Source organism: Charadrius vociferus, unplaced genomic scaffold, assembly GCF_000708025.1.
Source record: "Charadrius vociferus isolate BGI_N301 unplaced genomic scaffold, ASM70802v2 scaffold225, whole genome shotgun sequence".
Lineage (NCBI taxonomy): Eukaryota > Metazoa > Chordata > Aves > Charadriiformes > Charadriidae > Charadrius > Charadrius vociferus.
In genome coordinates this window covers 610279-630948 of record NW_009648638.1, presented here as the reverse complement: position 1 = coordinate 630948, position 20670 = coordinate 610279, and the positions used below count along the sequence as shown (strand labels likewise).

At 57.5% G+C, this 20670-nt stretch overlaps 1 protein-coding gene across 1 annotated transcript in view; it reads right to left on the bottom strand.

Moving 5' to 3' along the window:
* CHD6 (chromodomain helicase DNA binding protein 6) overlaps positions 1–20670 on the bottom strand; it is a 49342-nt gene that overhangs the window by 7937 nt on the left and 20735 nt on the right. Inside the window, exons 18-32 of the mRNA XM_009886338.1 lie at positions 20215–20394; positions 18847–18957; positions 15290–15492; positions 14680–14879; positions 11230–11389; positions 10723–10812; positions 9708–9811; positions 8908–9037; positions 8560–8620; positions 7794–7851; positions 6889–7108; positions 4590–4798; positions 1864–3429; positions 1138–1286; positions 655–861 (exon numbers count right to left, since the gene is read on the bottom strand). Of these exons, the coding sequence (XP_009884640.1) occupies positions 655–861; positions 1138–1286; positions 1864–3429; positions 4590–4798; positions 6889–7108; positions 7794–7851; positions 8560–8620; positions 8908–9037; positions 9708–9811; positions 10723–10812; positions 11230–11389; positions 14680–14879; positions 15290–15492; positions 18847–18957; positions 20215–20394 (3648 nt within the window). The remainder of the gene's footprint in view (positions 1–654; positions 862–1137; positions 1287–1863; positions 3430–4589; positions 4799–6888; positions 7109–7793; positions 7852–8559; positions 8621–8907; positions 9038–9707; positions 9812–10722; positions 10813–11229; positions 11390–14679; positions 14880–15289; positions 15493–18846; positions 18958–20214; positions 20395–20670) is intronic.

The window sequence follows — 20670 nt, the reverse complement described above, 5'->3', positions numbered from 1 at the left end:
CCACTGCCCAGGGACCACAGCTCTTCAAACCAACACTGAGCTAGTGGTCAGGCTCTTCTGCCTCTCCGCAGGAGCCCTGAAGGATGTCCTTTCCCCAGGCGCATCACACCTCTCATTCCCTGTCTGGGGATGGTGCAGGAGCACCCCCCCACACACTTTGATCTCCCAAGGTGCTATAACCCTGGGTGCTCTGCCAGCTGCTGGGCAGCCGGGCTGGGGTCCCCAGCCAGCAGTTTCTGTCTCTGTGCTGTGTCCAACAGCAAGAGGACATGAGAGCGAGCTGGTGACTGGTGGGGCAGTGCTCTCTCCTGCACCCTTTCCTTTGGGTCACCAGGGCAGTATCCCCTTTTCCCCTTGACCACGCCGGGTGCTCCAATGCTGGAAGCACCTCTACATCCGCAGGAGCTGTGGAGCTGCCGCAGAACAGCCGCATTCCCAGGAGGGGAGCAGGGCTGGCGGGGTGCTGAGAGCACAGGGACCTCACCAGAAGCCCTCATGCGAGGGCACCAAGTGGCTTAAGCCATGTGTTAGACACCACAAGAGGCACCATGAGGCAATGAAAACCCAGGCCCTGCTTGGGAAACCCCTGAGCACTTCTGGGCAATGCTTCACCACAGAATCCCAGCCCTGTCCCTGCCCGAGGGCCCTCCTCACCTTTTGTACCTGTGAGATTAACACCCCGTTATTGAAGCTGGGATCAGGGGCTTCTGACTCGGCAAAGCTGTTCCTGCTGCCGGCATTGCTGGCTACCACTGGAGCTGTCAGCAGGCTTTGTGTCTCAAATTGCTGGCTAGAGGATGGCCACTTGCCCTTCAGGATGGCATGGCAGATGTTGTCAATGCGGTTGATGATCACACGGTCCTGCAAACAGAATTGGATGGTGCCAGGCTGGGACTTGAATGATTGACACGTGTATGTCATCTCAGGATTAAAGACAAACCCAGCCCTGGTGACCTCAGCTCAGTGGGGAGCTGCTTTGGGGCAGGCGTGTCCACGGCATAGGTGCTTGGGAAGAGCACCCCAGTTAAAGCATCCGTGGGGAGCCGTGTGCGGAGGACTAGGAGGCAGAGCTGGGGCTGTGTGGTCAAGACTGTGCAGTAACACTTGCAATACAAACAGCGTTAGTTTTAAACTAACCTTAGGCCACTCAGAGAAGGAGTAAAGCGTCTTCTCCTGCAGCAGCTGGGCTATGGTCGGTGCCCGGGCATCCTGAAGGTCATCGATCTCCCCGGGCAGGACAGAAGCAGAACTCTTGCTCTCTTCCTCCAAGTACTTCTCTGGACCATCTGAGAAAGAGACAGAGAACAGAGCCCATCACCGCCCTGCCTCTTTCACCCTCTTGAGGTGAACGCAACTCCTCACACCTTTCCACCCCAGTCCCACTCCACAACCAGCCACCAAGGATTGCAGCAGCCCTGGGTCATAACAGGTGGCCCACACTGCTCAGGAAGGGCCAGCACTCCCCTGGGCTGACTCTGGGGGGCTTGTATTGCAGTGGCCCCCATCCCTGACCATCCCCACACCCTGGAGAAGTGAGAAGGCACATGCCTTTCCAGAAGAAGCTGCTCGCCAGGCAGTGCCCTGTGCCAGGAAGGGAATGGTGTCCTGCATTCCATGGGATGCTCGTGGCAGAAGGGCTGCTGGGGGTCAGGGCGGGGGGCTCTGGCCAGCCCTGCTGGCAAACGCAGCCACCAACCCTTTGTTCCCCAATCACACCAGCTAGAGGGACCCCAACTCCTGCAGAGGGGAGGCCGCTCCGAGGGCTCGGCAGCCCCAAGGCTTTGGCTCTGCATGGAGGACAGCGGGTCCCTCCCACCCCGGCCGGAGGTGACAGTCAACCAGAGGGAGCTCTCAGGACCGTACCTTGACTCTGGCTGCTGCTGGCTTTCTCCCCCTCATCTCTGTTCTCACACTCTTCTTGCTTCACCCCCTGGGGATGGGGGTGCAGGGTCTCTCTGCAGCCCGCTGGCCCCTCAGCCCCTCGGCCCCAGGCCTCCCCCCCTGCACAGGGGGGCTCTGCCCCTGAGGCCCCCAGTAGAGGTGCAGGCAGGATGAAAGCCTGGCTCTGAGCCTGGCCCGGTGAGTGCTGCAGGGTGCTCTCCTCATCCAGGCCGTGGTCCTCCCTGCCCTCTGGCCCAGGCTCCCCCAGCCCTTCGGGTGTCCCCAGCCCCAGGGGCTCTCTCTCGCTGGTCACATCTTCTGGGCAAGTGTCCTCAGGTGTGGGGAGGCCAGAGCTCTGCTCCTCGCCCCCCAGTTCATTAGCCTCGGGGTGACAACTCTCCCTGGTCCTGGGACCACTCAAGCCTTCCACAACATCTGCTGCTGCCTCAGAGTTATCATCATCCTCTTCTTCCTCCTCATCTTCCTCGCTGTGGCTCTGACTTGGCCCTGACTTTGCCTCCATTCCTTTCTCCTGCAGCAGACTGATGAATCTCTGCTCATGAGGAACCTTTATTTCATAGCTATGAAGACTGGGACTGTAGAGCCCCACGCTTATGACCCCTTCCATGGCACTGTGCTCAGGCAGCACTGGCGCAGGGCTGGTGAGGTCTCCCTTCTGCTGCAAGGCTTGGCAGAGCTCTGCTGGGATGCTCCGCGAAGGGTCGCTTTCAGGGGTAGAAGGTGAAGGCTCAGCTTCCTCGTTCTGACTGTCCATTTGGTCACAGCGCACCTGCAAACCCTCTAGGAAGGGAGTCTCTCTCAGAGCATCTGCATCGCAGCTGGACGGATCCTCATCCCCCTCTAGCTTGCCCTCAGAGAGTTTAGCAACGCTGCTTCCAACGTCTGTGCAACTTGGGCTGTCTCGGGCAAGGGAGCTTTGCTCGCTGTTACAGGCCTTCTCATCGTACATCATGCACACCAGTGAATCAGGCAGAGAGCTCTCATCATAGTTACCGGAAATGATGTCCCGGACTTTAGACATGAACGTTTCACAGCTTGCATCCGGCGGACTTCCCCCAGCCTGGGACATAGTGTTGTCTACGGTTTCTAGCTTGATCTGACTCTCAGCTTCATTCTCCAGGGATTCGCAAGTTCGGTCCACCTGGCTGTACAGAGGGGAACTGTAGAGTTTGGAGTTAGTCTGGTAAAGGCAGCACAGGGTTTCTGGGCCTGGGAACCCCGTTCTTTTATGCTGGGCATAGTTCCTGTATGCATCTAAAAAAGACAGCTGAGGGTCATTCATGATGTAGTAGTCAGTGCGATTCAGGCCATGCTTGGCGGTGCCGATCAGCAGGTCCCGATCATGTTTGCCACACTCCCACCACACCGGCAGGTAGAGGCTCGGCCGGCACAGCTTGAGCCGCTCATGGAGCTGCGGACACTTGAGCACCTGCTCGCGCACCTTTCGCAGAAGCTCTATACGGTACAGGGTTCTGGCAGCACGTTCCTCCGTGATGGGCTCCACGTAGATGTCAGGGTCTGGGGGACCTACAGCAGGGATAGAAAAGCCAGGCCCCATTACACAGATTGATGAGAGCTACTCAGAGGCAGTGATGAGCCAGGTGAGTTTTAACTCTCACTCAGACTGCAGGTGAGGTGGGGGGAGTGCTTGTAGCCACCATTGAGGCTTCTTTTCCCAGTCTCACCACCTTCCATTCATTTGACACCAAACGGACACATGGGAGTAAACTCCCTCAACTTTAGCAGCTGGGACAAGAGCGGCACTCGGCTGCAGAGGATTTCAGAGTCTTGCCTGAGCTCTGCTCCATCAGTGCCGGCAGTGCTGGAGCTGCCTGGACTTGCCAGCGGAGCAGCTCCCTGGCATCTGAGCCCCTGGTAGCCCTTCAGCAGGTTCTCAGGGAAGGGCATCCCTCGACTCATGCAGCTCTTTTGATGAGAAAAACCTACCTAAGGTATTAACACACACATCCAAGGAACTGCGCCTGAGACTGGACCTTCTGACAGGTCTGAGACAAAATCCTTTCTGCTGCTGTTAGAAGAAAATCGCTTTATGCTTCAATAGCCCCCAAGCAACTTTTCATGTGCCGTGTCCTGCATGGTGCCAATGAACTGGGGCTCTGCAGGGCACGCTGAGAAAGCAGATGCCCTGTGTGTTGGTCAGGCTTCCCAAGCCTCCTGTGGAGGGTTCAGACTCCCTTGACCCTGCAGCAGAGCTCTCTAGTCAGCTATGCCACAGCACGGGCACTGTGTGGACTCTGTCCAGTGCCAGCAGAGAGATGCTTAGACAGAAACCAGCAATACAGATCACTCAAAAAAACCCCAGCTCCAGCGTGGAGAAGATGTGATTTGCTGCTTCTCTACTTCTCCTCCCTCACATCAGACAGCAACACAGAGGTTTCTGCCTTGGAAAAAATTGGTTTTGATTTCATGGGAGAGCTCTGTGAGACCTGCGAGAGCAGAGGCTGGAGCCCATAGGCTGCCTTCCTGTTGTGCTGGGGAGGCAGTACATGTTGGTGACAAGGGAGCCAGAAATGCACATGCCTCCTGCAAGCCCACAGCACTGCCTCCAACTGTCCCTGAGACTCCTTCCTTGCCCTCCTGCTCTGTAAGAGCAGTGGGACCATTTCTGACCTAAGGCTACATGGATCTACCATTACCCTCCCACAGGCCACGCAATTTCCACTCACCATCCTCTTTCCACAGTGGGAGACCACAGACATTCTTGCACATGGCCACAAAGCTGTAGAAGTACTTCTCCAGGCTCTCATCTGTCTTCTTCTCCAGTCGAGAGATGGCTCGGAACTGGGCCCAGTCAAAGATCTTTTTCTCCTGGTCATAGATAACCCCAAAGGAGGAGACAGTGCGGTAGAAATCTGCCTGCTCCCTCCTGGTCCACCTGTGGGGCATAGAGGAGATATGAACACCAGTCAGACATGTTCTGGTCCCAGTATGGGCAAGGCACCAGGCAAAGAGGCTCAGAAAGGACTATTCAGTTACTGCCCACCAGTTTTGGGGGAGCTGCCAAGAGGAGCACACTGGCGAGATCACCACAACCTGAGATCCTCTGCCTTACAGCACACAGGGAGGAGGAGGGAAGGCCACAGGCCCTCTGGCTCTGGGCACACTGTTGAAAAAACATTCTTGGCTGTTTGAAAAACCACTAAGTGCAGCTCCTGGCTGTGCTGCGGATGGGGTGCAGTCTCCAGCAGCTTCTGTGGAGGCACAGACTTATCTCACCTACTTGCTTCCTCCACATCAAGTTGTCTCATCATCTCCACGGAAAGGCCAACTCTGTAACAGGAATTAGAAAGGAAGGTCCTGCAGCCACAGTTTGCATCCAGCCTCTTCCAGAGGGACCCTGGGAGCAGGGTTTGTTGCCGTAAGGGTCCCAGTAACAAACACCATCCACCCTTCTGACTCCTGTGGACTCCTGGGTGCCGGGGTGGGTGTCACGCCTCCCCACTGGAGGAAAGCAGCCATGGTAATGGGGAGTTTCAGTTACAGCACCGTTAGAGCACAACTTCCACTCTGGCTTAGACCCTCTGAGGTTTCACCTCGTGGGGATCACTCAAAGGAATGATCCAGGACAGAGATGGTGAAGAGCATCCTGGGCAAATACAGCCTCAGGCAAACAGAGCGCAGAGAAACAGAGCACAGAGAACAGATCTGGGCGCAAACTGCAGGGCAAACACAGGAGCGGGTCATGGCAGAGAAAGGTGAGTGCTGTGGGCTAAGGAAAGCTTAAAGTTAATTCTCAGCTCCTCTGAATTGCAGCTCTGAGCCAGCACCCACCAGCAGCTCAGACAAATCAAGGGCGAGCAGACAGGGTGATAGCACCCGCAGCATTCCCCGGCTGGCCAAAATACACCTACACCAGCATTTCCACCCCTGCTGCCGGGGGCCATGAGCCGTCTGCAGGGATATTTCATTCCAAAAAGGAGAATAACAAGAAGAAACTTAATAAAAAAATCAATGATCCAAATCAAGGAGCCCAACAGGGAGTTTGTTGAAAGGCCTCAAATTAAAGGGTGGTGGGATATTCCTGTAAGGAGACTCAAAAAATAAAAAGCCCACAGAATTGAAGAGCAGGAAATACCAGGCTGCTGTGGTGTCCACAGCACAACCACTGACATCCCCACCTTGAAGAGGGGATGGTACAACTGGAAGAGGTCCAGAGGAAGCAGAGAGGGAAGATCAGTGGGCTGGAGCAGCTTCCATACACAGAGGCCGTGAACAGAGAGCACAGGGCAGCACAGATACCAAACAGTTATGTGGGTTTCTGCAACGGGGACAGCATCACAGGAGACAAAGCCATTGAGGACTGTTTACCACAGAGAGTCCCTGCAGCTCAGGAAGTCCAAGGGGACTGGCAGCAACGGGGGCAACATCACCCTGCCACACACCCTCCCTGGTTTCTGCAGAGAGCCACTCATGGTACCAAGATGGTCCCACCATCCTTACTGGGATGAAATGGGAGCACACCACCACCAAGATATGCCACCAGGCTCCTGAGGCCACGGGCAGGAAAGCTAATGCAGTGGCATGAGAGCCACGATGGTCAGAAAGGCTACGCACGATGCACATGGGCTGTGACAGCACTCATTCGTCACCCCTCAGACACAGTGTGTCCCAAGCTCGCAACACGGCTCAGCAGCACCCACTCTGCTGGGGCTTGGAGTGATCCCTGGCCCAGCAGACGCTGGATTTCACCCTGAAGAGCTGTCCGCTCACTTTCTTTCACCATGTCACCAGCTGCTACCCACAAACTACAGTGGAGGCTGCTTCCTGACAGGGCTGGCTACCAGGGCCACAGGGCTCCCTCACGGCTGGAAGCAGCATTCCCTGCCCAGCAAGGACCCACGTGCCTCCATCACGTGGACAGCTGGCTGCACGACAGCCATCGTGATGTTCACCTGCATAAATCCAGGGGGGCAAGGATTTCAACTGGCTTAAATCAGCTTTGGAAAGGACCCTCTGCTGTGTTACCTTTTCTGCATTTCTTTGTTCACTGAGTCCATCTCAGAGGCTCTCCTGAACATCTCATCCTGCAGCCAGTATCCATGGTTACCAGGCACCAGCATCTCGGCACGGGGAGGCAGCTCTTTGCGGTTGCAGCGCTGGTAGACAGTGACGAGCCTCCGCAGTCTGGCTGTGAGGGCAGATGAGACAGGCCAGCAGGATCTGTCTGAGTCGGAGCCATCCTGGGCTTCAAACATCAGCAAGGACATTAGTATTTAACGCACAGTCAAAGCCACAGGTTCCCATGTCCCTCCAGCCAGCTCTGAGAGCTCCCTCCTGCCTTCCTCCTCCCATGGGGGACACCAGGAATCACAGTAATGAGTGGGGGTGTGTGGAGACCTTCCTTGGGCCTCTGCACCCTAAAGCTGCTGGCTCACAGCCTCACCATGTCTGAGCTTCCTTCAGAGAGAGCTCAGAGGCAGAGATCAGGGTAGGAATGACGGCTCCGGGCCAGGCCATGCGTGGGAGAGGACTGCAACTCCCCCCTCAGCAGTGGGGCCAGCCAGCCCACAGCATCTGCCAGCACTGCCCACTGCAAAGACCCTGCGCAATCATCTCATGCAGGCAACTGCATGGACAAGGTCAGGCCAACGGCTTCTAGTCACCCCTGGGTGGCTCTGGCTAGAAACACCCTTTTTTGGGACCCTGGCTTCCCTGCCACGGGGCCCATCCCTGGGTCACACATGACTCTGCACAGGAGGGTCCCCAACAGGAGCGTGCCCAGCTTAAGCTACCTACAGAGCAGCATGTCCCACCAGCGCAGCAGTGTGTCCCCCCCAACTCGGCCACGCCTGCCTCAGCGCTCCGGCTCTGGCTGTGCCGTGCCAGCCCCTGGGAAGCCACGCGCCGCGTTGTGGGAGATACGGCCTCACCTGCCGCTGGTTCATCCCGCTTCTCACTGGCTTCGCCCACCCCAGCAGCCATGATGTCCTGCAAGAAGGAAACCATCAGAGAAAGCTCTCCAGCCTTGCACAGAACCCCCCGTACCTGCAGCCCAGCCGGCCCTGGAAGGGTACGGAGTGGCAGGATGGGCAGGGCTGCATGTCCTGTGCCCTCGGGCTGCAGTTGCACAGGATCAGAGCAGCACAGCCAGGGGAGGTGAAAGCTCAGAGGGGCAGTGCTGTCCATTTTGGGCCTGGAGGGGAGGTCCACCGCAGTGACACAAGCTGTAATGCCACTGCCAGTAGCAGTGTGACAGCCTCCGCTGCTCAAACGAACCCTGCACCCTCCCATGCCGCCTCGTTCACTGCTCTTCCTCTCTCCCAGGGCCATTTCTTTTGGGACACCTCGGCTCCTTTGCCAGGGCCCCAGGTGGCTGAAGAAGCAGAGTATGAGAGCCAGCACCCCTGGCCATCCCCAGCCCTCAGTCGCCCCCAGCTCCCCACAAGGTGAATGCCCAGGTCCACAGGAAACACAGAGGCAACAGCAGAAGCTGTGCTCCAGCAAGCAAAGACAATGCAGAGAGTGTGGGGCAGAGCCTGTGCACAGCACGGCAAAGGTGGCACAGAGCAGGGTCACCGCCAGTGCTGGTTCCCCGGTGCCCCGCAGCAGAGCTGACGGAGCCAAGCCTGCAGCGCAGGGCACGAGAGCAGGCCTGGCAGCAGCAGACATGCATTGATCACCATGAATCCCACTCACCTCCTGCTTCTGCAGCCCCTCTAGCTTTTCCCCACTGCTCTCTTCCTTTTCCACACTGCCCCTGGGTAAAAGAGTGAATTAGTCCCTGGTAGTAGCAGCACAGCCCTCTTGGCTATGCCAGTCGTTGGCAGGAGGGAGCGGAGAGTTGGTGCTCTTGCCATCCCTCCGCCTCATACTGGGAAGCCAGCTCCCACCTGCCTTCCCCCCTGCCTGCTGTGCTCAGACACACAGTCTGCTTCCCTCCTCCTCCCTGCACACAGCTCACCCCACAGCACTGCCCCACTGCCAACCCGGCCCCCAGGAATGAGCCAGACATCCCCCAAGGGCTTGGCTCCATCCCCTGCCCACCTTTCGGCAGCATCCTGGCCCCCATCACTGACGCCCTGTTCCGCAGAGAGCAGCTTCTCGTCCGGCATGCCCACCTTCTCCAGAAAGCACAGCGCCGGGTCTGCCCGCATGGCATTGTACCTCTCATAACCTGCCATCAAAAAGGAGAAAGATGGCACAAAGCCAAGCCTGAGCCTGGTTCAGGCAAACCTCCTGCTCCGTGGGACACAAGTCCCCAGCCGGCTCTCACTCTCTGTCTGTGCTGCTGTGAGAGCAATTCTCACCCCCAGAAATTCAGAACGCTTTCCCAAGAGCTGCTAATTTCTCTGCAGCTCCTGGGCAGCAGGCAAAAAGAAAGGTCAGCCTTTCCACCCCACCAGGCAACCCTACCCGGTAGGCAGTGCAGTGCTCGCAGAGCTGTGCCCAGCACCCGCAGCAGGTTGCAGCTGGGTGCAAACAGCCCCGTGGCTCCTGGAACCTGCAGGAGGACTTCATGACAAGGCTGCGGGTGTCAGGAGAGGCCCTGTGCCTTCCTTCTCACCCTCACGTGGCAACTGCACGCTGCTCCTGGCAAGCCAGAGGAGTCTGCCATGAGACTGGGCACTGCAGTGCGCCTGCCCCACCACTTGAACAAGCTGGCAGTGCCACAGCTGATGGTGCCCAGGGAGAGCTGTCTTGGCCCTGTGTGGCCATGGTGAATGGCCACAGGTCTGCCCCCTCACACTGACATGATGTCCCCTCCAGGTACTGGAGCTCTGGCCAGGTGCTCCACTTGGGTTCCTCTCATGTACTGGCACCCACCAGACAAGCTGGGTACACACCATGCTTGAAGACGCCGATGAGCAGGGATTTATCAGCTTCGGCGTTCCACCAGTCCACTGGGATCTCCACGTAGTCAATGTCTGGCAGCAGCACGTCCAGCTCCCTGTGGCAGACAAGGTATGAATGCCCCTCTCCCGGCCTCACTAGACAGTGGAGCGCATTGGCCACTGCTGGGCAGGGGCAGGGGGAGACAGCAGCCATCACTTGTTAGCTTGGGGACAGGTAATGAATGCAAGGCTGGCCTGGGGCCTGCCATGGGAGATACGCACGTCACCCTGGGGTCAGAGAGCTGGAGCCTTGGCTCCACCGCAACCCACTGCCTTCCCCACCCTCTTTCTCCAGAGCTGGGGAGGCTGCACAGCCCCTCTCCCCTCCCACCCAAGCAACACCAGAGGACTGGAGATCCTATCCGATCTGAAGAGCATTTCTTGGGGGAAAACACTGCAAACCTATCAGCCCCAAAAGAACAGCATGTCCAGCAGGGTGGGCTGCAACGTGCCCTCTGCAGAGACTCGTGCTGATGGAGCTGTGCTGGGGAAGGCAGCACAGCAGCTGGCAGGCTGCAGGCTCCGTGGCATTACCAGAGCCTGCCAGACCCTTGTCCTCAGTGCTGGCAAGGGACTGCAGGCCACAGCAGTGGGGCATGCCAGCCCTGGGAACCGCGCACACTCTCTGTGAGCCCCCACTTTGGATTGAAGGACAGTTTGTCAGGCAGCACGTGGAGACATTTTCCCGCAGGCTGTAAGGTGTCCCCGAGCGTCCTCATCACCCGCGAGGCTGGCACTGCAGCCTCAGAGCTACCTCAACAGGGCTGCCACGGCCGCAGTCTCTGCTCAGGGCGAGCTGCCATCTAAGGATGAAGTTTTGCCTGAGCAAGATCTGGGGATTTGACCACAGGGTCTGACTTGCCCGGAGCCACGGTGAGCCCAGATGTGGCTGGGGTGGGTGGCTGTGGCAGTGCACAGCCACCACCTCCCCGAGAAGCATCGCAGGGGTTCACAGTAAGGTCCCTACCTGGCAGGGGTCCCCTCGAAGGCTTTGTCCGCGGCCTCCCCCAGCACTTCAGCCTTCAGGTAGTAGAGCATTCGCACCCGCAGCAGAACCCTGTCCCGGGGCAGCAGAGAGGAACGCACACTAGCACGCAGGTGCTCAGACGCCAACCTAGGGCCTGGCCCAACGGCCCTCGCCAAAGCATGTGCAGTAGGATGCTCTGAAGGTCAGCAGGGCCAGAGAAACCTGCTCAACACCATGTTTCCCCACGTGGGAGGACCCACTTTCTCAAAGCAGGATGGGCACCAGCCATGCGGTGTCACGCCACAGTGCCCAGCCCTGCGGTCTGCTGGGGCCCTGCGGCCAGAGGTTTGCTGCTCAGGACATGGCTGCCATCCAAGAATGGTCCAGCAGCCAGAGCACGGTGATCCTGCGTGGGCTGGGAGCCCTTCGCGGCTGCCTCCCACCCTCCCCACGCTAAAGGCCCTCAACCCACAGTCTCCACGAGCTGGCGTGGGCTCCCACACTCACTTGTTGCAATGCTGTTTGAGGTGCTTCTTGTAGCTGTCATCATGCAGGACGACCTCAGGGTTGCAGGTGGCGAGCCAGTCCGCGTTCTTTATCTCGGGAAGCAGCATCTGGTTCTTCGTCTTCTTCCCCTTCCTGCCTCTGGGCACTGGTGCTGACAAGCCTGTAACAGCAAGTGGCACCCAGTGAGCACCGCGGGCACCGTGGGCCAGGCTGGGCACCGCTTCGAGGCGTCTCTGGCACTGCAGTGCCCAGGCAGGGCGGCAGAGCTGGGGAGCTGGAGGAGGCCGAGCAAAGCTCCTGGCTGCAGGTTGGTGAGCCAGGATGGTAGAAGTGCACGGGGTAAACGCAGAGCATGGGGGGCTCTGTCTCCAAGAAAAACTTGGGGATCACCACAAAAACTGAATTGCTGCGAGTTCTCCATGCAATGCCGAGCCCAAAGGATAACATGACCCCTTGATGTATAAAAATATCACACAGAAGCATGGAAGGGACTTTGGTGATGGGCACAGCTCTTAGACCCTTACCTAGACACTACAGCCAGCTCTGAAGTTCATCCTATGGGGACAACACAGTGATTTGGGAGAAGAGTTCAAACAAGAGGCTCCCAAATGATCAAAGACCAGAAGACAATCCTGACGATCTGATCTGTAAGGGTTGTTTCCTATTCCGTGCATCAGGAGAAGAGCTGCGTGGGAACTGGATCACTGCAGGGGGGGCATTTACACTTGGCAAAGATACCGAAGAGAAAAGGAACACAGTCCCACCTGGCTGACAAAGATAAAATGAGATCCAGTGGCTGGAGCTAAAAAGTAAACACATTTTCAAACTTGAAATAAGATGTGAGTTCACAGCAGAACATGGAAACAACTCCTGGTGGGGTCACTACTGTTTGGAGTCTTCTGCGACAGGGTCCTGCAGATGTCCTCTCCTGCCTACGTATGTGAAGGGGAAAGAAGTGTTTCAGCAGTCCCATCTCATCCCATCTGTCCAGTCTTGCAACACCAGGGAAGAAGAAAGAGTACCGCCGTGTCCTCAACACCTTCATAAACTTTGCAGCTCCAGCACAGGTGGCTGCTGGAGGCCTGCAGTGGGCACCAGGGCTCCTGTCCCCAGCACCGAATCCACCTGACGAACTCTGGGCAAATGCTGCTTCCTCAGCAGCTTGGCCTCTTCCAGGTTGGAAGGCAGGATGGGGCTGGATCAGAGCAGAGCTCTGAACCTGGCTGCCCGCGTGCTGTGCTCATCCCTTGTAGCCACATGGATACAGGATTGAGAAGGAACAGCCCCAGGGTGCACTAGCAAGGCTGGAGGTTGCTGCTGCTTTCTGCACATCAGGGAGACCCGGAGCATGTCTCGCCGGGTCAGCTCTCTGCAAACACGAGTGGTACCTCATGCTTCACGATGAGCCACAGCAGTGCCCGCCGCATGGCTACTCTGCACTGGAGGGTTCTGCTCTCCTCCAGCTCCTGAGGTTGGGCTAGATGGTTTCATTGTCTCTCTGGCCAAGACCACATGGAGGTTTCACAGGTGAGAAAAGCCATTCTGACGAGCTGATGGAGAAGCTTCTGGTTGCTTCCCTCTGCTAAATATCCAATTCTAGTGCTGCTCTTGCACTAAAGCATTTATGAGCCTCCCATGAAACTGTGGCTTGTTCATTACTTGGCATTCTCTAAATCAAGCCCACTCATATCAGTCAATTAGTTTCTTACTCTTGCTCTGCTCCCCACAGGGCTCTCAAGACCAGTCCCAGTGCCGCTCTGGGCAGGGCTGTTTGGCAAGGGCAGGAAGCAACACTGACATTGTAGGAGGTGACTGGAGTAACTTAAGCAAGCCACTGAAGGCCATATGCTTGGACCTCACGCTGTAAAGCCACTTGGACATTTCCACACAGAAGGAAATGGTGATGTTGGGTTTTAAGCACCAAGTAACACCCAGCTCACTCTAGGGGCTCAGCAACAGCCTCTCTGGTGCTCCACCACCTTGAAAGAGGAGCCCCAGGTTTCAGTCAGGCTCCCTGATGCCAAAAGCGGACTGGAGAGTCCCAGCCTCCTCGATACTCACCTCGTGCCACAGATCACAAGTGCGCAACAAGCAGCACACAGCCGTGGGGCTCTGACGACCCGGAGGGAGCGCTGTGGCCTCCACCAGCCGTCCCTCCCAGCCCAACTCACTTGTCCTGAAAGCCGCAGGATGCGGGCATTGTGCTGCTAGGTCAGCGCAGAGTCCTCCGACACAGAACAGGCAGTGACCACGTGTCCCAGGCCACAACCCTCCAGCTGATCCAAGGAGCCAGCACCAGCTCTGTCTTTGTATCATTAAAGACAAAAGCCACTGCGGCTGCACAGTGCTGTTTGCATGGTGGGCTCTATTTGCTGTGCTGCTCCAGCCCCTGGGGACACCTACTGCGAGTAGAAGCTGCACTGCAGGCACAGGGGCAAATCTGTAGTGCCCCACTGCCCAGGCAGAGCCAGAGAGCGGGACAGCAGCGCCGGGGAACACTCTGGGTGGGCCTTGTCTGAAGTTGAGGATATACTGGAGACCTCCACCCAACGGAATGCAGATACAATTACAAATTGGACATGTGGTGTGACATGTGGACCTCACACACACTGGAAAATAAGTGTATGAGTCCTCTGAACAGGGAGGGCACAGCGAAACCTGAGATAAATGGTCCTGCTAGATGGAGTGAGAAAAGGCAGCATCACCTGGGTAGGATTCTGCATTGCAGAGGTCTCAGGACAAACCAATGTTGCATTTCTACCCATGAGGGCAGGGACTGCAGACCAGTATGTCTGGGACAAGAACCATGATGGTGACAAGCTGGTGACCTGGGGTGAGATGGCTGCACAGACTGCACTGCCAGCTTCCCCGGCACAGCCGCGAGTGCCACATGTGGTGGTCTCAGCAGTTGACATTAGGGTCAGGACTGCCAAGAGGCACAGGTAGGGTCCCTGCACAATGATCCACACCGCATCCTGCGATGCCCTGAGGAACAGCCAGGCACATCTATGCTCTGACTGAAATAAGCACCCCCACATGTATCACACCCAATGTGTTCATATGGTCACCAGCGCCCCACGAGCTCACTGCCCAGTGTCTCCCCGCGCGGGGGAACCCTGACAGTATTCACAGGCCAGAGAAAACTTAGTAGTGCCCACTTGAGAGTAGGGTGGTATCTCTGCTCCCACCACAAGGCTCTCTGCACCAGCCATGGCACTGGGAGCCAGGAAACAGCCACCCCCATCCAGCCAGGCCCTGCTGCTGGCTCTGAGGGTCAGTGTGGAGGTCAGTCCCACGGCAGCCACTCTCTCTGTGCAGAGAGAGTTGCAGTGCTCAAGCACAACTGCTTGCTGTTTCAATCAGCTCCACTGTGACTTCTGCAGCCTCTGTTCTGTAGGCTAGCACAGAGGCGGTGGGTACAGATGCAATGGCAGAGAGAACACGCAATACCTGAGTGATTTTGCAGAGCCTGGTTCTGGCCATCCTTCGTCGGCGTGATGAGATCCCAGATAAAACTCTTAATCTTCTCATCCCCCTTGTAGTGTTTGACGCAATAGACCAGCAAAGCCCGACAAATCATCTCCATGTCCTTCTCATTCAGGTGCCACTTGAACCGCCCATGGGTCAGGATATCTTTCCAGCGTCCCCAGCTGGAACAGCAAAACATAGTCAGAGTAAACGCTCCTGTGCAACTAGAGACCTCACCGGCACCTCTCTCCTGGAGCTCACTCAGGGACATGGCCCTGCCAGCTCCCCTGGATAGAGGTGTTCTGCCCCCACATTACAGGAACACAGAGAAGAAGTTTGCCCAGGACTGAACAGGGCAGAGGCAGAAGCAGACTCTGGAAGAGCCAAGTGCACTCACGCTTTGCCCCCCCTAACTCTCCTTCCATCCCAAATGTTCACTTAGAGCCCAGGTCCCACCAATGAGGTCACTCCTGGAAGGAGGGAATACTGCAGGCAGGACAGACAGAACACGGTTGGGGCAGCTGGTGGCCCATCTGCGCACTGTGGCATCTGGAGGCTGTGACCGTGCTCTCTGTGAGGCAGTGAGACTCACCCAAATATGAGCAGGTTCTTCTCCACACGGAAGCATTCAGCCCGCAGGTACCGCCGTGTCTTCTCATTGAAGCGCCGTGAGCGCGTGGGTCGCTCATCTGAGTCACTGTCCAGCTCAGAGAACTCCATCAGCTCATCCTCTTCAAAGGAGTTGTAATGTTTAGTTTGCTTCCGCACCCGGGGTCTGTCAATGACCAGGCTCTCCTAGAGGGACAGAAGAGAATGTGCTCAGGTATGGGCAGAAACATCTGCCTTCCATCAGGGCACAGTACATCCTCTTCTCCACGCTGCCACCCTGCTCTGCTCATGCCTCTGGTTCCCAGCTCACCAGCCCCGTGGCTAGCCATCCCCTTCCCACTGGGATACCTGCTCCAAATTACCTGCGTGAGGCTCTGCCTGCACACACAAGACAATTCCTTGCCAGCACAAAATTCAGCCTGAACAATGGGAGGCTGAAAATCAGGCCCTCTGGGTTCAAACTGCTGACAACCAGCAGCTGATTCAGCTCTGAATCACACTCCCGGCCCTCCCAATGCTGCCTGCGCCGAGCACTGTGCCGGAGGCGGTGTAATTTCTGTGTCAGGGGGGAGAGGTGGGCTGGAAGAGGAAAGGCAGCTTCCAAGAAGGTGCAGAAGGGAGCAATATTAAATTAAATAGCATGTACCTGCCTTGTCTCCTTCCCCGACCCTGTCGAATGAATCCACGTCAGCTAAATCTGCCTGGATTTCAAGCACGTGGGACACCCCCTACCACCACCATTCTCCCTGCTAGAGCAGTGAGCTCTGCAGAGCTGCAGGGCCTCTAGCCGCTGTCTAACACCACCTCTGTGGTATTGCTGCCTTAGCTGGCGTTTTGGCAGGCGCTGGGGCTGCACTGAAGCCAGCTGCAGCGCCCTGTGCTCGATGGAGGAGCTGGGAGGAGAGGCCCAGGTTGCAGCTGAGCCCATGAGCTCAGCAGGGCCAGCAGAGATGGGACCCCATCTGCCCACTCCTGCCTCCCCACAAGCAGGGTCACCAACCCTCCCAGCTCCACCTCAGCTCTCAGCTAGAGTGCTCCTTTCACAGGCAGAGCAGGTAGAGGCTGAGAACAGGGATGCTGCTCCCGGGAGATGCTCCCCAGAGGCATGTGGCACCTCTACTACCAGGCCAGGAGAAGCCAAGCACCACCTCGCTGGAGGTCCAGCTGCCACATTTGCCCACGGCCGCTGCTGTGAAGGAGCCAGTTTGCCAGTGAGGGCAAGAGGCGAGACTCCAGGAGGATTCATTTACAGTCCACAATTGCCTCATCTGGACACTGTGACGGGCCTGCCAGATCCACTCGGCTTTACTCTTTGTTCCCACCCCTGAAGGCAGGACTGCAGGGCTGCAAATGCTGACGGAGGAAGGACAGGCACAATCCAAACCTGTCCCCACTTGCTCCATCAAGCCAGGAGAAGCCCTGGGCAGGTCCCTTCATCCCTATTAACGTTCAGCTTTTAGAGAGATTTGCTTCTAGAGCAACGCCTGGATATTGAGCCTGACCTGCAGAGTCTTTGAAAGCCCCAGGCTTGGGTGAACGTGGCTGGTATTCAGTTGAATATGGAAAATATGCAACAGGCAGCATGAGGGAGTATTTGACGCTGTAAGAACAGGGGGAAGTACCAGAGGAGTTGCCTAAGCCAGAGCTCCTCTTGCGACACCCCTTGTGCTGTCAGAGCCAAACCTCGCCGGCCGGAAGACCTCAACTGCACCCTTCTGCTCAGAGAAGATCAGAAGTTGAGCAAGAGGGAGCATTTGCAGACACCATGCAGGGCTGTGTCCATCCCCTGAGGCACGGAGCCCCTGGCAGCCCCTTCCCCAGCCTGCTTTACCTAGGACAGAGCTCTGAGACCCCAACCAGGCCAAGCATCCACACACAGTGATGCTCTCACAAACACAGTGCCACAGCCACAGTATTCAACCTCCCTGCAAACTGCCTTCATTAGTGAGAGCAGACAAGGTGGGAAGCAGCATGGCACCTCACAGCCCTCACACTATTGGCGTGTTCATCAGAAAGAGACATTTCTTCTGCAAAGAGGTGCTACCTTCCAGCCAGCACCCACCACCTGCACCAGCCCAGCCAGGACCCTGCTCCCACTACAGCAGCACAGCTCAGTGCTCGCTCAGTGAGGGCCCCCAGTTCCAGGGGCGCCCTCATATCTGCGTACCCAGTGAGCGGCTGGGACCTGAGGGTGCCAGTGTGCCCGACACAAGCCTCTTCACCAGCAGTGTCTCAACACTGCCATGCCACTGCAGCTCCTCAAAAAACTTCCCATGCTGCTGCTGGAACCCACATATTAAACATTATGAATAAATCACATCAGAGAAGCGTGGTTATTACCTTGGCATTGAACAGGACCATGTGATGCATGACCAACTGCAGGGACCTGCCTGCTCTGATGTTACCTGCTCCCCACCAGCCCCAACTAATTGCAAGTCCACTTTGCTTCTAGGTCACTACATGGCTGGACTTGCTGCTGGGTTGAAGGCTCCCTGAACAGGCCTGTGGGTGCTGTGGCCCTGCAAAGGGCCTGGAGGGTCACCCGGGGAGAGGAGAGGGAGCCCGGGCCAGTGGGCACAGTCGCATGCAGCACGGCTTCCTCTCTGCCTGCTGCTGGGAGAGCCGGGTCACCCTGCCCAGCTTCACCACAACAAACACCACCTCCTCAGCCATCGAGACCTGGGCTGGTGGAAGCCAGGGGGCTGCGGTAAAACTGCCTGGCACTGAGATCTCCAGGGCTCAATGGGCTGTACTATACAAACTCATGTCAGCTCACCAGGCCTCTTCCAGAGCTGCCAGGCCAAATGCTTCCCTCTGCCCAGGGTGCCAGGGCTCACATGGACTTGGGTTTGGGCTGGGGAATGGTTACACAGCTTCCCCCCAGCATGGGAAAAGCCTTGCTCACCCCAGTCCTCAGCCACAGCAAGGCCCCTGTGTGCCCTGCCCAGGGCACATGGCAGCTTGGCCCTGGCGTGCCTTGAGCTAACAAAGGTCTCTGGGCTTGGTGAGACAGCCAGGGAGCTGGGAGATCAGAGCTGGCACCTGGAGAGCGGCACAGGACCATCCTGGTACTGCTCCACACCGGAGCCCCAGCCCCTGCTGCCCAGGCACCCAGCCCGGCTGGCAGCAGGAGGCTCTCATGCCTGCCTGTGCTGTGGGGAACTCCGGCACAGCTCCAGTTCATGCACAGGCAGTCACACCAGTCTGCTCGGTTCACAGCCGTGACATTGTACTGGTTGTTTCATCCTCTCCTCCCCTCACACGCTGCCAGCCCCAGCTGTCGCCCCTTTACCAGGCCTGGGAGCAGCTGGAGCACAGACTGAGCACCCTGAAATACCAGGGGGACACAGCCTGACACGTGGCTAAAGTAATCGGGGCTTTAGCCAGCACTCATGAGTCCGTCTTCCCTTGCAGTAATTCCTGATGCCTACACACATATCCCTTCACAAGCCCAGCAGAAGCACACAGCTCCTGCCTGGAGACCACGCCATGAGGTGTCAGGTCAGTTGCGGGGCACACGGGCCATGTGCTGGATCCTACCTTTTCATTCTTGGCGTCTGTATCGAGCTCTGCTATCTTGGCCCATTTTTGCCAGAAGTTGGGGTCATCTAAGGAAATGTCAGTTCTGTTTCCTGATGCTATGAAGCTGGCCTGGGAGTGAAAGAAGAGGAGTAAACAGCATGTAACCCACCACCCAGATGTGCCTTCCCCCATGTAGAGATCCCCAACGCATCTGTCTGCAGCACAGTCTCGCTGCCATGGGGTGTTACACACCATGTTGGCACATGCCAGAGGGCTCTTTGTTTGCTTAAGGGAGCTGAACCCCTCTCTTCTGCAGTCCTGCTTGACCCATTGGAAACGGAGCCTGGGCTGTGCCACTGCAAGAGGAGGGGGGACAGATGGCCCTTGGTGCCCCCAGCAGACACCAGCCATGAGCGTACTACAGTGCTGACTCCTCGGGATCTCTCCTGTGGGGATGTCAGGGAAGGGCATGTCAGGGCCCCACGGCACAGCTTCCCATGGCACAGCAGCACCCAGCTTTGAGGGCCGGCAGCCAGGTCCTGCCACCACCCTGGGGTTCTCCCTGCAGAGCCAGGTCTCACAGCAGCAGAAGAGTGAGGCTGGAGACAGAGATGGACTGTGCTGTGGGAGCGCTGTGCTGAAGGTCCCACACCCAAGTCCCACATCCAGGTCTCCACCTGCCTTTCTTCTTGGCAAAGCACCACACTGGGGAACTGGCGTCCAGAAGGGCAGGGGAGGTGACAGACTCCGGATCAAATAAGCTCAGCCCATGAGCTCAGGACTGGATCAGCTCAGCTCAGCACTGGATCTCACTCAGGCTTTGAATTCATCCATCCTTCCCAAGGACAGGCCTGACCCTGCCCACAACAGCTCTGGGCAGAGGGTTTATCTCTGTGCATGACCTGCTGCCATAGCAAGGAGTCCTCAGCCCATCAGAAGAGCAAGCCCTCCACCCTGCGGTTCCCTGATGGACACACGAGCAGCTCTGCATCCGTCCACACCACTAGCCTGGTGACAGAGCACATGTGGCACTGCCCAGCACCTGGAGGACAGCCCCTGCTCTGCCTTCTCACCAGCCTGAGCTGACCTCAAAGGGAAACTGGAAGCTGGCAAGCTGAACCCTCCTGGGCAGCCTCACATCACCCGCCCAGGCTGGTGGCCCCCTCCTCAATGCTCTGCGGACCACCAGTGAGACAGGAGACCACACTGTTGCCGTGTCCCAGCAAGGCCTCACTCCTGGCCGCAGTGGGACAGGCAGGAGAGCTTGGCCTCCTGTCTTAGGAGACAGGTAGAGGTCAGCCCGACACTACTGCCTTGTGCACTCCCAGCGCGTCCCCCACCACCCCGGGGGGAGACCTCCTTCAATCCCAGTGGAGCACAGCACACCTTGGCAAAGGTGGAGCCCTTCCCCTCAGATTGGATCGTGATGGTCTGTGTCCTGCGCTGAAGGATCTGATCAATGTCTTCCTCGCAGAACTTCGATCCTTCATCCTCCTCGTCCATGAGAGCACCGTAGGCACCCTTCCGCAGAAGGCCCTCCACCTCCATCTTTGAGAGCTGCTGACCCTGCCCAAAACATGGGGGCATCACCAACCTGGCCAGCAGCCCTGGGCACTGCACAGCAGGAGAAGGCTCTTCCCCCTGCCCCAGGAGGGAGGGCAGAGATACCCCAAGCCAACCCAGACCTCCCTCTACTACAGCAAAGAGGTCACTTTAAAATGCTGTCCGAGGGACTGTCAGGAATTTCAGTCCATGTCACCCAGACACAGCACCACACGTGTCCCCCAACCCCACGGCAGTGCAGGGACAGCCTGTCAGGCCAAACAGCAGCAATGTGTGTGG